This window comes from Trichomycterus rosablanca, chromosome 6, assembly GCF_030014385.1.
Source record: "Trichomycterus rosablanca isolate fTriRos1 chromosome 6, fTriRos1.hap1, whole genome shotgun sequence".
Taxonomy (NCBI): Eukaryota; Metazoa; Chordata; class Actinopteri; order Siluriformes; family Trichomycteridae; genus Trichomycterus; species Trichomycterus rosablanca.
The window spans coordinates 34,957,453-34,974,168 of NC_085993.1; the positions used below are offsets into that span (position 1 = coordinate 34,957,453).

At 38.8% G+C, this 16,716-nt stretch overlaps 1 protein-coding gene across 1 annotated transcript; it reads right to left on the minus strand.

The window, feature by feature from the left end:
- Nucleotides 1-1,824: 1,824 nt before the first annotated feature.
- On the minus strand, nucleotides 1,825-16,136 carry sumo1 (small ubiquitin like modifier 1). Its single transcript, XM_062996887.1, has 5 exons — nucleotides 16,019-16,136; nucleotides 7,850-7,921; nucleotides 6,144-6,221; nucleotides 4,478-4,549; nucleotides 1,825-2,842 (listed from the first exon to the last, which is right to left on the minus strand). The coding sequence occupies exons 1-5, from the start codon at nucleotides 16,028-16,030 to the stop codon at nucleotides 2,774-2,776; spliced, it is 303 nt and encodes a 100-aa protein (XP_062852957.1). The 5' UTR covers nucleotides 16,031-16,136; the 3' UTR covers nucleotides 1,825-2,773.
- Between the last annotated feature and the right edge of the window lie 580 nt (nucleotides 16,137-16,716).

A 16,716-nucleotide genomic window follows, 5' to 3' on the forward strand; every position in this document is an offset into this window, starting at 1 on the left:
CAGCATGTAGCGTTGTGTATACAAATCTTACATATTTAGGTTTTATTCTGCCAGTCAAAGCACTAACAAGTTACCAGAAAAAAACCTTTTAGTTGTACTGTTTTTTCCAGCAAATTTTATGTCTTAATGGTGGGATTTGATTTTGTAAATGTTGATGATGTTTTTATTAGCAATTAGCAATGTGCTAGCAAACAGTTTGTAATATATAATTGTTTAATAGTAAACTGTATGCAGCAGTGACCTTGTTACCTCCTCCCTCTCCAGTTCTACCTCTTTTAACAGTAAATTTACTGTTATTCGGCCTGCTGGCACTATATGCCATTTTGTTAATTAGTCTATATTTAATCTATCCAAATGTATTACTTACACACGATGGGTAGCCCTGTCACCTCACAGCAAGAAGGTCCTGGGTTCAATTCCCAGGTGGAGGTGTCGGGGTCCTTTCTGTGTGGAGTTTGCATGTTCTCCCCATGTCTGCGTGGATTTCCTTCGGGAGTTCCAGTTTCCTCCCACAGTCCAAAGACATTCAAGTGAAGTGAATTGGAGATACATAATTGTCCATGACTGTGTTTTACAGTAAAAACTTGAACTGATGATTCTTTTGTAACTACATGTCCTGTCATGAATGTAACCAAAGTGTGTAAAACATGACATTAAAATAATAATAAATTATTTACAGAGGGGGAGAAAACTGGAGATCTCTAATGACATCCACACACATGAATAAAACACTTCACTCAGACCCATGGTGCTGCCCCCCCCCCTTCCCAGCTGTGTCATTGTGCCACCTTCCCTCATGCTCTTATCTATGTAATCTTAATGTGACTGTCTTTTCCATAAATTCAGAATCATTTGCATTTACGTGGACATTCAAGGCATCCTTTGGAAAAGACTTTTGTGTTTATTTCTACTTAAAACAAACCTCATATTATTTAATAGCTTCAACACATTTTCAAATGTACATAGCAAAATATGTTAATATAAAAACTTAAAACATGCCTTTAACTGTTTTATATGCAGAAACATACAAAAAATAGTTTATACACTAACGATGTATTTCTTCACTCTTAAACAGATGATTTGTAAAGGAAAAACAAATTTTCAGTGTTTTAGTTAAATTTGTCCATTTTGAATAGAGTTATCAGCCACAGTTTGCTACTTCTTTATTTAAAGCTCCATCCCTGGTTGGCTGATACATGGCCAGTCATTATTAAAATTAATTTATTAGGATTTTAACATCATGTTTTACACACTTTGGTTATATTCATGACAGAAACTGTAGTTACTCATTACACAAGATTCATCAGTTCACAAGTTTAATGTCAAACACAGTCATGGACAATTTAGTATCTCCAATTCACCTCACTTGCATGTCTTTGGACTGTGGGAGGAAACCTGAACCCCCAGAGGAAACCCACGCAGACACAGGGAGAACATGCAAACTCCACACAGAAAGGACCCGGACTGCCCCACCTGGGGATCAAACCCAGGTCCTTCTTGCTGTGAGGCGACATTATTAAAATAAAGAAATAACATGAAATATTGATTCCAACAGTTTGGGAAGGCCCCTTTCCTGTTTTGGCAAAGCTGCGCCCCATAGTTCTATAAAGACAAGGTTTTGTGTGTTGGAACGCCAGTGGTGCATAGAGCTCTGGACTCAACCCCATTCAACACCTTTAAGATGAACTGAAACAGTGATTTGGGAGCTAAGCTTTTTATCTATCCATGCATGACCTTAATGCTTTGTAATGTAAAGCTCTTTTGCTCAGATACACTCCAAATCTTCCCAGAATAGTGCAATAAGCAATGACATTAACCAGCAGATTCTTTTATGACATTTTATTTTAAAAAAACAAAGCAAAATAATAATCTTTCTAATAATATCCACAAACCATCTGGATCAAGCCCTCTCCTGTCGGTAGTGTGAATAGAAAATTAAATGTACAGTCACATATCTATTGTATGCATCACTGGATTTATTTTGCATGGATAAACATTTCCCCTGAGTGCTGATGAAATTATTTGTACATCACAAATGTTTGAAATCGATAGCTGGGGGTTCCTAGGTTAAAATGGGCCCAATTGCCTTATGTATGTCATAATTGTGAGTAAGGAAACACTTACCTAAAGAGAAATAGTTTAATTAACAAGACTACTGAACTACTGGTCACATAATACAACAGAAGGGCTTTCCAGCTGCAGCTCACATAGTGTGAAACACAGCACAGATTTTTTGTATTATAGGAAAGACGTTACACCTCCTACTATCAGACAACATTTACATAGAAATCCGAAATCTAAAAGCGCTTTAAAAGCCAACATTGGGGTCGACTTGTATATGGAAGTCACTCATAATAATAGATCAAATATACAAAACCTTACTATTTTTTCAGTCTCTCAGTTCTGCAGAAATGAACTTTAGTGAACTGAAGTTTTAATGACAGAATAAACTGGCGACATCTAGACTATAACATACCCTAAAGGTTCGGGATTATTGCAAAACAGGACTAATTTTCAACAAATGTATAAGGGATACAAAAGATAGAGAGGAAAAATAATGGAGGATAAAAGGAGTTTTTCACTATTCCTGACTCCCTCCATTTCCTAATCCTATACCTCAAGTCTCTCGCTCACTTGAAGAAGCCCTAGCAGAGTATCACTTGGATCCAGATGGTTTTTCAATCCCCCTGTTTTTAATCCCAAAGGAAATAGAAGACATAATAATCAAACATACAAAATTAATATTTAAAAAGAAAGGAGATGCAATAAATGTCTAGTCATTCCAATGTCCACCAGTCTGTTCCTGATACACCTCGATCACATCTTCATCTTCCATTCCCAGCTGCACAGAGAAAGAGAGCATGAGAAACACCAAAAGGTTTAAAAGTCTACAATCTCATAACAACTGCTGGTGTTTGATTATGTACACACATATGTACTGTGTACTGATTTCAGTATTTTCAGTTTCAGTAGCAGTTAGTATAAATAATGATGTGTTAAACTTCCCTTATACAGTATATGAATTACATAACTTATAACCTTAGTGCCCTATGGAAAGCTTGTTGTTGGTTTTGTTTGGCAAGGCTGCCTTAAGGAAAGCCTGACTTGTTTGTTTGGCATGGCTGCCTTAAGGAAAGCCTGACTTTTGTTTGTTTGGCATGGCTCCCTCAAGGAAAGCCTGACTTTTGTTTGTTTGGCATGGCTCCCTCAAGGAAAGCCTGACTTTTGTTTGTTTGGCATGGCTCCCTCAAGGAAAGCCTGACTTTTGTTTGTTTGGCATGGCTCCCTCAAGGAAAGCCTGACTTTTGTTTGTTTGGCATGGCTCCCTCAAGGAAAGCCTGACTTTTGTTTGTTTGGCATGGCTCCCTCAAGGAAAGTCTGACTTTTGTTTGTTTGGCATGGCTCCCTCAAGGAAAGCCTGACTTTTGTTTGTTTGGCATGGCTCCCTCAAGGAAAGCCTGACTTTTGTTTGTTTGGCATGGCTCCCTCAAGGAAAGCCTGACTTTTGTTTGTTTGGCATGGCTCCCTCAAGGAAAGCCTGACTTTTGTTTGTTTGGCATGGCTCCCTCAAGGAAAGCCTGACTTTTGTTTGTTTGGCATGGCTCCCTCAAGGAAAGCCTGACTTTTGTTTGTTTGGCATGGCTGCCTTAAGGAAAGTCTGACTTTTGTTTGTTTGGCATGGCTCCCTCAAGGAAAGCCTGACTTTTGTTTGTTTGGCCTGGCTTCCTTAAGGAAAGTCTGACTTTTGTTTGTTTGGCATGGCTCCCTTAAGGAAAGTCTGACTTTTGTTTGTTCGGCATGGCTCCCTTAAGGAAAGTCTGACTTTTGTTTGTTCGGCATGGCTGCCTTAAAGAAAAGCCTGACTTAATTGACAGTTTTGTATCTCCAGTTCGCCTACCTGCATGTCTGTGGACTGTGGGAGGAAACCGGAGCTTCCATGGGAAATCAAGTCATGGACAGTTTTGTATCTACAATTAACCTGACTGCATGTCTTTGGACTGTGGGAGGAAACCGGAGCTCCCGGAGGAAACCCAGGCAGACAGAAAGGACCTGGACCGATACACCTGAGAATCGAAACCAGAACCTTCTTGCTGTGAGCAACAGTGCTACCCACCGAGCAACCCTGCCACCCCAGTTAAATCAGAAAAAAGCAGAAAAACACACTTTAACTTTAACATTGTAAACAAGTATGTTCATATGACATTATACTCAACTCAGGGTTGAGGAGACGGTCATTACTTTCCTACTAGGACTTGTCACTTGAGGTGGTGTTTGTTGTATTTTCCAGTTTGAAATTGGAAACCAGTAAATTTTTTATATTTGGTTAAAGTTAGTATGAACTATTTTTGTATATCTTACCTATGGTCAATGTTTAGCCCCTACATGAATAAACAATGGTGAATCATTCCTTTAACCTTTAATTTAGACTCTAATATAAAGACTAATATGAATTTTTAAGGTAAAACTGCCACCATACCTCTTTGGGAGTCTGGTTGTCTGCGATTCTCTGTCCTTCAAAAAGAAATCGTAGAGAGTTCATGGGAACACCCTATGAAACAAAAGCAAAAATTCAATTAGCTGAACTGCAACACAGATTTCTTTAGCAAAGCAATCATTATGTGTCTTTTTGTACAGTGTAATTATTGTCTGTATAGTCTGTCAGATAAGAAACTGCAGGTTTACAAAGAAAAACCTTTGATCAGACTCGTCTGAAAAATGCTAATATTTTTATACTGTATGTGTGGCTTTGGGATCTTACAACTGGATTGCTTACAAGCTGTGTTCACCAATTCTGTTCATATAAACCCAAACAGCCTTCAAATATGCCACATTGATTGTTCCATTGCCTTATGTTGTCATTTTATTTAGTGTTAAAATTAACATTGACAGACTATAACAATGTTGCCATTTAAAACTTTTCTGCTAGACCTAAAATAAAACCCCATCATAAACTATTACATGCACGTACAACTTGCCCTTCATTATACAGCCAAAATGTATTGATGTACGCTCTGGTTTATTAAGTTCAATTGTTTAAGCCAGTACTTTTGGTAATAAAATAAATTAATTATATAAAAAAACTGACATGCTTCCAACCTTGTGACAACAGTTTAAGAAAGGAACTTTTGTTCACTGGCATAAAGTAGCCCCAGACCATAATTCTACCACCACCATGCCTTATAGTAGATCTGCAGATCTGTCCTGCAGAAGACTTTTCTTATATGATGCGATTAGAAATAAACTTCGATTAAGCTTTAAGGTGTGTATTTGGAAAATAATGTGTTTATTGCACAGCAGCCTATGGTGACATAAAGCTCCCATTCATCCAGCTGTTTATATTTTATAGCAGACCTGGATTACATACGACCATACAGTCACATTCTATAGCATAAGGTGAAAAATTGGCTTTTTTGCAACCTTGGCAAAGAGAACAATCTATTTATTAGAATATTTACTAGAAACATCATGTTTTACACACTTTGGTTACATTCATGACAAAACAGGTAATCACTGGTTACTCAAAATGTACTCTGTCACAAAGTCATTTTTAATGTAAAACGCAGTCATGGACAATTTTGTATCTCCAATTCACCTCACATGCACGTCTTTGGACTGTGGAAGAAAACCGGAGCTCCCGGAGGAAACCCACACAGACATGGGGAAAACATGCAAACTCCACACAGAAAGGACCTGAACTGCTCCACCTGGGAATCAAACCCAGGACTTTCTTGCTGTGACCGTGCTACCCATCGAGGCACTGTGCTACCCCCCCTCCCCAAAAGAGAACAAAGATACTCGTATAGATATGTTGTAGTTGCTTAATAATGACTTCATGTGACTTCCCTAACTCTATGATCTGCTGTGTGAGATCCACTTTCCTGACTCTTCCACCATAACGCTTGTAGCTGAGTACAATCTCAAAACTGCCCTGACACTGATGTCATTTTCAAAGGATGCATTAACATTTACATTAATACATTAACATTAATGTATTAAGTATTTTTAAAGACAGTTGTTGGAGTACAGGCCCAGACAAGGAAATCTGAATAGGCAGACCTCTTCATCTGTTACAGTACAAATAAAATAATCACAGGTTAAACAGCTTGTAGTGCGGTAATAAAAGCATCAGTTTGCAGGTTTACCTGTCTCTGACTGTATGACTCCTTCAGCTTCTTTAAATGCGTCGTCATTTTCACTTTAAAGTGAATTTCACTGTTGTCCTGCGAATGAAACACACAACACATGGGATAAGAAAAGTGGCCAAGAGCTTTGTAACACAGGCATTTATTTAGGTATATGAAACAGATAGTTTGGTGTATTTTTAATGGTTTGTTTGTTTATTTGGTTTTTCTAACGCCTTGTTTACTCTGTTGAGTTATTTCAAGGCAGGACCGATTATTTGGGGCAGGTATTTATTGCGTTTATAAAAAAGTCCTCAAGTTTATATTTGTAATAAAGTTTATGATCATGTTTGCATTGTTTCTGGTAAAGATATTGCTTATGGAGTCAGTTGTTTTCAGTCTCTCTCTCTCTCTGTTATATTTAACACATTCTATCAAAATGTGTTTTATAGTAATGATGGCTTGACATACGGGGGGTTCCTTTCTTCTTATCAAATATGAATGTGTGAGTTGGGTGTGTCCGATATGGCACCTTGTGTATAAGGTTTGTTCTGTCCGTTTTTCCAGAAATGTTGTTTGATGAGTCGTTATTTCAGGACAGATTTCATGCAGTTCATTATGGTTTGTGAGTTCCATTCGGATTGCCACTGGTTTAGAATGCATACTGTTATTAGAGTGAAGAGGTCGGAGGGTGGGAGTTTGAGGTCTGTTATCTGTTCGCTTGTTTTCCTTCTTGCCAATTGGTCCACCCTTTCATTTTCTGTAATCCCACAGTGACCAGGGATCCAGCAGTATTTTATTTCAAAGTTGTGCTCTGTAAGTTTGTCAGTTTTTTCCAAAATGTTTATGATGGTTGGATGGAGTAGGGTACGAGATTCCAGAACTTGTAGACAGGATTTAGAGTCAGTGAATATCAGTACTTTTTTTGTTTTGGTAGTTTCTATATATTCTAAAGCCATTAAAAGGGCATAAGCTTATTCTGTAAAGGAGGAGCTGTTCTGTGGGAGATTTACTTTATTGGAGTATCTACCAGCTACAATTGCCGCTGATACTTGAGTCTCTGTTTTGGATCCATCCGAATATACGGTATAGCTTGGTGCATTGGAAACTTCAGTCTAACCATGATGAAATTCTTGTTGATATGTAACTGGATGGGTGTCTTTTTCTTATTTTTAATGGTAATTAATGGTCACTTTTAAAAGTACAATTAGCACTGTTTTCATTCATTTAAATGAAGGGCTCCCTACAACAGAAATGTAAAGGTTTGTGAATATGATGAACAGTTGCAACACAGTGGTATAGTAGGTAGCACAGCTCCACGGCCCTAGATTACATTACATTACATTAAACTTTGTCATCGTGCAGAGTACAAGTACAGAGCCAATGAAATGCAGTAGCATCTAACCAGAAGTGCAAGATAGAGATTATTTACATATAATACTGTTAAAGTGCAGTAGTGACCAGATAAGTAAAATAAAGAGACATATACTAAGAACAGTAAACAGATAATGATTGTCCAGTGTATAGACTAGTATATAATTACAAAGGTATGAAAGATGACTACAGTGGCTAAATGATTGAGAATAAGTAGAGTATATAAGTATAGAAGATAATATACAATACACACATTGTTGTTGTGCTGGTGTGATTAGTGCAATAGCGACTAAGTTTAAAGTTGACCTCTATTCACTGGACACAAAAAACCACAAAAAAGCTGCTTCTCTCACCTGACCGATCACTTTTAGTTTAATGTACTCTCCATCCTTTTTGTCTCCTCCATCACTCGAGGGCTTGGTCTCCTACAGGTCAACACAAAGACAAATAAGATCAAACTGTTTTATTCATTTATTTATTTATTAGGATTTTACTGTCATGTTTACACACACTTTGGTTACATTCATGACAGGACAGATGGTTACTGGTTACTAGGGATGCATCGATACCATTTTTTCCCAACCGAGTACAAGTACATGTATTTTTGTACTTGCCGATACCGATACCTATACCTATTTAGAATACCGTTTTTTTTAAACAAAAACACACGTGAGAAGTGACGAGAAGTTTAATGATACCACGTCCAAAAATGCACGTCAACAAGTAGCGAGTGATCAAAGTGTTTGTGCGCTGACGTGATGAAATCAAGGAGGAAAAATAAATGAATCTGAGTGGATTTGGCAACACGAATAGCATGGATTGTTCTGTAGTGAGTTGGAGGTTAATAAATATTTTTGCAGTGTTGGTGTTTTGTTGTTATGTTTTGTAGAGAACGATCAGGTCAGAAATACTGTAAGACGTGTGTGTGTGCCGGTGTATTCTGATATAAACTATATTATCCCCCTGTCCCACCTGTTTACACTCCTCTCCTGCGTTTCCCCTCACACCGTATCCTGCGTTCTCATTGGCTGTTCGACATGTCACTCATTCCCAGTCGCACATCTGAGATCAGATATCTGACATGCTAGACGAGCACTCGGCGAGCCGGTCGGATCGAGATGTCGGATAGTTCACACTCAGCGATCGAGAGCCGAGTTTTGATCGCCGAGCGAACGGCGAGTTGCTCCCGAGCCGGCAAATCTAGCGCCGACCAGCCGCCGAGCGAAAATCAGGGCAAAAATCGTGTAGTGTGAACCAGGCATAACGCAGCAACGTGCACTAGGCACACGGTATCGGATGTTTAGTATCGGAGCCTCGTTTGCGAGTACGAGTACAAGTTAATGAGCGCGGTATCGGGCCAATACCCGATACCAGTATCGGTACTCATGCATCTCTACTTGGGGATCAAACCCAGGACCTCCTTGCTGTGAGGTGAAATACAGCAACTGAACACATGCTCAAAAGGAGTCGAAATGACACGTTCCATTTAAAAATGTTTGCTTGCGCCAAGGTGAAACGGCAGTGTAACGCGCCAGCCCACCAACGCTTATATCGCAAACTCTTAAGTTCCGAGTCCAGCTGTGCTGTAAACCGACCGGGCACCTACACAGACACACAAATGGCTTTGTGGCTTTTGTGGGAGGGACAATGGTCAAGGCAGAGTTTCTCATCACTGTGGCCGGTTGAGGTGCCTGCACAGGGGATCTCCGCATGCAGTGCTGTACTTTAAGAGACCCCGCCCCGGCAGGTGGAAAAACAATCACGTCAAGGGATCTGAATACTTTCTAAATATATCATGCTTTGACTACTGAAAGCCATTCTTTGTCAAACACATTTGGTATTGTCTGTGTATGAGGAAATTGCAACCTCTAACAAAACCCTGTTTAAATTGGTTTATTACCAACAAACTCACAAGAAGTAGCACATTGTTTCTGCTTTGTGGTTAAATCCTGCATGCTTTAAATCAGGGGGTTTCACCATATGCAGCATGACCTGACATAGCAGACATGATGTAGGAAAAAAAGGGGAAAAACCTACATACCAGTGCAGATAGCAACTTCCTATGACTGTCAGGTCTGTTTTTTATCAGGTTTAATGTCGACCCAGATTACTGATAGCTGTGTAGGATATAATCAGTACCAGAAAAACAAGAGGCACAAAAGAACACATGCCACAACTCCTAATACACGTTTATTATTAACAGCATGCAATTGTCCTGATCAAAACAACTGTGTAGAACTAAAGAGAAAAACAAAGCAAGCGATTTGCTTCAGTGCAGATCTCAAGAACCGTGTAATCGAGATATTTGGATATTTTGCAAACAAAATATTAGAAATGACACACTCAATAAAAGCCTGTCAGATCTGGTTGTGCATGGTGATAGGGAAACAGAAAACACATGCAGACTTTCTGCTTTGCTGTTTGTTGTACGACTCTGTGCCTTACTGAACATGATCTTACAACAGATTTGTACAACCGGTGTTAGGGTTTATAAACCAAGCAAAACTTCTTGACAGGTCAAAAAGTTTTGCTTGTTTTATAAGTCAGGAATAAATACAAACAACCTAAGCACACGCATATACAGGTCCTTCTCAAAAAATTAGCATATTGTGATAAAGTTCATTATTTTCCATAATGTAATGATAAAAATTAAACTTTCATATATTTTAGATTCATTGCACACCAACTGAAATATTTCAGGTCTTTTATTGTTTTAATACTGATGATTTTGGCATACAGCTCATGAAAACCCAAAATTCCTATCTCAAAAAATTAGCATATCATGAAAAGGTTCTCTAAACGAGCTATTAACCTAATCATCTGAATCAACGAATTAACTCTAAACACCTGCAAAAGATTCCTGAGGCTTTTAAAAACTCCCAGCCTGGTTCATTACTCAAAACTGCAATCATGGGTAAGACTGCCGACCTGACTGCTGTCCAGAAGGCCATCATTGACACCCTCAAGCAAGAGGGTAAGACACAGAAAGAAATTTCTGAACGAATAGGCTGTTCCCAGAGTGCTGTATCAAGGCACCTCAGTGGGAAGTCTGTGGGAAGGAAAAAGTGTGGCAGAAAACGCTGCACAACGAGAAGAGGTGACCGGACCCTGAGGAAGATTGTGGAGAAGGGCCGATTCCAGACCTTGGGGGACCTGCGGAAGCAGTGGACTGAGTCTGGAGTAGAAACATCCAGAGCCACCGTGCACAGGCGTGTGCAGGAAATGGGCTACAGGTGCCGCATTCCCCAGGTCAAGCCACTTTTGAACCAGAAACAGCAGCACTGGACTGTTGCTCAGTGCTCCAAAGTACTGTTTTCGGATGAAAGCAAATTTTGCATGTCATTCGGAAATCAAGGTGCCAGAGTCTGGAGGAAGACTGGGGAGAAGGAAATGCCAAAATGCCTGAAGTCCAGTGTCAAGTACCCACAGTCAGTGATGGTCTGGGGTGCCATGTCAGCTGCTGGTGTTGGTCCACTGTGTTTTATCAAGGGCAGGGTCAATGCAGCTAGCTATCAGGAGATTTTGGAGCACTTCATGCTTCCATCTGCTGAAAAGCTTAATGGAGATGAAGATTTCATTTTTCAGCACGACCTGGCACCTGCTCACAGTGCCAAAACCACTGGTGAATGGTTTACTGACCATGGTATTACTGTGCTCAATTGGCCTGCCAACTCTCCTGACCTGAACCCCATAGAGAATCTGTGGGATATTGTGAAGAGAAAGTTGAGAGACACAAGACCCAACACTCTGGATGAGCTTAAGGCCGCTATCGAAGCATCCTGGGCCTCCATAACACCTCAGCAGTGCCACAGGCTGATTGCCTCCATGCCACGCCGCATTGAAGCAGTCATTTCTGCAAAAGGATTCCCGACCAAGTATTGAGTGCATAACTGAACATAATTATTTGAAGGTTGACTTTTTTTGTATTAAAAACACTTTTCTTTTATTGGTCGGATGAAATATGCTAATTTTTTGAGGGTTTTCATGAGCTGTATGCCAAAATCATCAGTATTAAAACAATAAAAGACCTGAAATAGTTCAGTTGGTGTGCAATGAATCTAAAATATATGAAAGTTTAATTTTTATCATTACATTATGGAAAATAATGAACTTTATCACAATATGCTAATTTTTTTAGAAGGACCTGTACACCGATCAGGCATAACATTATGACCACCTTCCTAATATTGTGTTGGTCCCCCTTTTGCTGCCAAAACAGACCTGACATGGACTGCAATAATGCTTAGGTAGGTGGTACGTGTTAAAGTAACTTCCACATGGATGCCAGGACCCAAGGTTTGCCCAAAGCATCACACTGCCTCCGCTGGCTTGCCTTCTTCCCATAGTGCATCCTGGTGCCATGTGTTCCCCAGGTAAGCGACGCACACGCACCCGACCATCCACGTGATGTAAAAGAAAACGTGATTCATCAGACCAGACCACCTTCTTCCATTGCTTCGTGGTTCAGTTCCGAAGCTCTTGTGCCCATTGTTGCCGCTTTCGGTGGTGAACAGGGGTCAGCATGGCACCCTGACTGGTCAGCGGTTATACAGCCCCATACGCAACAAACTGTGATGCACTGTGTATTCTGACACCTTTCTATCAGAACCAGCATTAACTTCTTCATGAATTTGAGCTACAGTAGCTCGTCTGTTGGATCAGACCACACGAGCCAGCCTTTACTCCCCACATGCATCAATGAGCCTTGGCCGCCCATGACCCTGATGCCGGTTTACCACTGTACCCTTGGACCACTTTTGATAGATACTGACCACTGCAGACCGGGAACACCCCACAAGAGCTGCAGTTATGGAGATGCTCTGACCCAGTCGTCTAGCCATCACAATTTGGCCCTTGTCAAACTCGCTCAACTTTGAGGATAAAATGTTCACTTGCTGCCTAATATATCCCACCCACTAACAGGTGCCGTGATGAAGAGATAATCAGTGTTATTCATTTCACTTGTCAGTGGTCAAAATGTTATGCATCGTCAGTGTATGTTTTGAGGACAAGTAATAAAATGGGTTAAAATAAACAGATGTTTAATATATTCAAACTGCTGTTAGTTCTATTTTCCTTAATTTATTTAGAGAAAATAAAAGCTAATTAAGTGTATGGGTAAAGTGGCTCAGTTAAAGAAATGGCAATCACCAATCTCATAGAGCAAATTCACCAGATTCCGATCTCTGCCAAACCTCTTTTGGTATAATAATAAAAGCAAAAAGCACAGACAATAAGGTAAAAAAGTCAGTTTTAGGTTGAGATTTGGAGAAAAGCTCAAAGTGCAAATGTTTTTTTTTTTTTACGTTTTGCTGGCTTTTTTTTTTTTTATTAAATAAAAATCTTCCTTTAATTATCCTTAAGTGTTTAGAACATGCTCAAAAAGTTATGACAGAAGCATGTTTACCACTGAGTAATGAAGTGAAAATCCATTAATCTTATAATAACTACACTAAAGATGTCAAGACAAGCTTTAATATACCTACAACACCTCTATTTAATATTTGTTTTTTTTCTCACAGTGTTTATGTTTATCTTACTGTTCTACATTACTGCCAGTTTCACTAAATTACACTGTTTTTATTAAATAACATGAAAAGACTTGTTGGCATGTTTTATATTGTAATAGGATGATATAAGCTTGTCGATTATTGCTTAAAAATGGCAACATTTGCAAGTTCTCACAGTTCTCATTGTTTGGGTCAATTTAAGATATTATTTATTTATTAGGATTTTAACGTCATGTTTTACACTTTGGTTACATTCATGACTGAAATGGTAGTTACTCATTACACAAGATTCATCAGTTCACAAGGTTATATCGAACACATTCATGGACAATTTAGTGTCTCCAATTCACCTCACTTGCATGTCCACGCAGACACGGACCACCCCACCTGGGGATCGAACCCAGGACAAGTTCTCACTGTTTGGGTCCATTGAAGATATTATTTATTTATTAGGATTTTAACGTAATGTTTTACACACTTTGGTTACATTCATGACTGAAACGGTAGTTAACCGTTACACAAGATTCATCAGTTCACAAGTTCAACGTCAAACACAGTCATAGACAACTTTGTAGCTCAAATTCACCTCACTTGCATGTCTTTGGACTGTGGGAGGAAATCGGAGCTTCCAGAGGAAACCCACGCAGACAAGGGGAAAACATGTAAACTCCACACAGAAAGGTCCCAAACCACCCCACCTGGGGATCAAACCCAGGAACTTCTTGCTGAGAGGCAACAGTGCTACCCACTGAGCCAACATGCTCAGTGACAACAGTTTTTCGAAGAGCTTCCAAGCTCACGTGGCTAAATGTATCACAGCAGCATGATGGTTTCCTGTGCTATGCTGTCTGAAGGGATTGAGTGTCATGCAAATTCAGTAAAGGTTTCCTTGCCTTTTATTGACAGAGATTTTTAAGGACTTCCTGTCTCTTTTTTCCATGTTTATCTACAATAGATAGTGAAAAAAATTATTTGCAATCTTGCATTGAGAAAAGTTCTTTTTTATTTAATTATTTTACTTAATTATTATGAATTCTCTCACAAAGTAATGAGTCTTGACCTATCACTGTTTTCAAAAACTGAGCCCTTGGTGGATCCTTTTTTCAATCATTATACCCTCACCTGTTACCAATTTACCTGCAAAAAACCTGAATTTATAATCATTTCACTTTTATTTTTTCCCTGTCAACATTTCTGTGTGTTAAAGGCATCAACTTCAACAATTTCAATATCTGATCATTATTTTTATAAGATACAATCAAGTTGGCCAGCTAAAACATTAAAATATATTTTTGTACTTCTGTCAGTAATGTCATTTTTTAAAATTGAATTTATAAATGGTGACAACCATATCACCAGGGCCAGTGATAGCTCAGTGGTTAAGGTACTGGACTAGTAAACGAAAGGTTGCCGGTTCAAGCCCCGCCACCACCAAGTTGCCACTGTTGGGCAAGACCCTTAACCCTCAATTGCTCATTGTGTTCAGCTCATTGTGTAAGTCGCTTTGGATAAAATGCTGAAAATGTAAATGTAAATGTGACAAACATCATGTGAATTTGATTAAAGTCATATTTAAATTACAAGTAACCAAAATAAGATATCTACATTTCAGATTATATGTTCTATTAAGGGCTCTAGAAAATGTGTCAACGTCATGTCTTACACTTTGGTTACATTCATGACATGAAACGCTAGTTACTCATTACACAAGGTTATATCGAACACATTCATGGACAATTTTGTATCTCTAATTCCCCTCACTTGCATGTCTTTGGACTGTGGGAGGAAACCGGAGTTCCCGGAGTAAACCCACACAGGATCGAACCCAGGACCTTCTTGTTGTGAGATGACAGTGCTACCCACTTAGCCACCGTGCCACCCTAATTAAGCGTTTGAAGCATGACATTTGTGCTGCTTCCACAAATAAGGGTTATAAAACCATGATGAATGATTGTCTGCCTGAAAGTGGTCTCAGTACTAACTAACCTCTGGATAATTGTGCTTTTATCCCAACAATGTAAATACACAACATTATGGATTATTGAATGTATCATGCTGGTAAACAATATGATGATACTGTATCCCATTTCAAATCAAACCCACAATTTGGATAGAACATATATATAATGAAACTACTTTTTCAAATCTTTAGCTAAATAAACTTCGTTGTCAGTCAAAGTAGGTTAAGATTACAGTTAAGTAAAGTAAAAACCTTAATTTAGTCGAGGTTTCCCATAATCCGATTTCTAAAGGGTAACCTCAGATTTTTATTGTAATAATCTGGTTATTGTGTGCATGTAAACGCACTTATTGCAGCGCATTGTATAATAGTCACTGTGAGAACACATTGCTAACAGCATGAAACCAAAACATTCCCCTTTTATGAATGGTTCAAGAAAATAGCTTGTTACTTTATGCGGATTTTAATACGACAGATATGTTTAACAAACAACACCCAGTTCAGTTGTAATCTAACAGCAAGATCTCTCAACATGTTCTTTTGCTTGTTATGAATCTTGTATAGTCGTTACTTTCCCAGCCGTATTTAGGTAAACCCCACCACTTGTGACGGGATTGGCTAAAATAACACACTCTGCACTGGGATTGGATAAAATTTCACACTCTTGCCCAAGCTTAAACAAACTATTGCCAATCATGGCGCAGGGGGCGGGATTTGTCTGAATATGAGTGGAAAATTAACGCAGACTTACTGGAATACCAAGCTAACTGGCTAAACTTAGCTGTCAACACTAAGCCCCAAATCTTTAAACACATATTTTTTGTTTAAATTATTATAATAGTACAAACTCAAATGGGCAATGAAACGCAACAGAAGAACACCAACAGAAAGACAGGCAAATGCGAGGCAAAATCCCTATTCAAATCAGTTAGCATTGGTGCTAACAGCATGTTAGCTAAATGTTCTTTGAAACAGTAAATCTCAAGTCAAGTGTTTTTAATTACCACTAGGTTAATAACAATACGTTTACTCTAAAGCGTTAAAAAACTCACCGCATCTGACATAGTCCACACCGTCTGATTACTGTCTGATAGAGCTGAAGTGTATGAGTAATGTATTCTTCAGTAAGTAAAACACAGCAGCAGCAGTTCTGAGATGACTGGATGAAGGGGAGGGAACGTTCACGCTACAAGTCAAAAGTTTACATACATTTAAGGACATATAATAGCTGTCTTGGAATTCCAATCATTTTTGCACCTGTTATTTTCTGTTTCTAAATAAAAAACTATAATGTCATTTTAACTGTGTGATGATTATGTTATGATTGATGTTAGCTGGTGACGTATTTGTGTGAATATAAACAGGGTTAGTTTAACTGCACTCAATAAAAGTACATGGAACAGTGGTCCCTTGGCAAGGTCAGACAGAAAACTCAATCTGCCTTCTTATGCTACTAGAAGATTTTTTCAGATGGTCAGATGTCAGATTGTACAGATGGTCCGATGCTGATGAAACACAGGAGTCACTGGCCACAGTCAATTAAGCTTTACATCTGCTGTCATAAACATTGTGCCTTCCATGGCTGTTAATTCTCTTAAAAAAAGATTTACAATGTTGTCACTGGCCAACTTAATTATATATTTTTTTAAATATAACATATTGACAATTTGCAACAAAAACAGTTGAGACAGGGGCATGTTTACCTTTCCCATCCTTTCCTATTAATTACACTTTTTAATCATTTGGTAAC

Excerpts from the sequence above, each read along its gene's own strand:
- sumo1 (XM_062996887.1), bottom strand. Across the intron at positions 6,222-7,849 it reads AACTAAAAGTGATCGGTCAG|GACAACAGTGAAATTCACTT; the intron begins GTGAGAGAAGCA and ends TTTCATTCGCAG. Across the intron at positions 2,843-4,477 it reads ACAACCAGACTCCCAAAGAG|CTGGGAATGGAAGATGAAGA; the intron begins GTATGGTGGCAG and ends TTCTCTGTGCAG.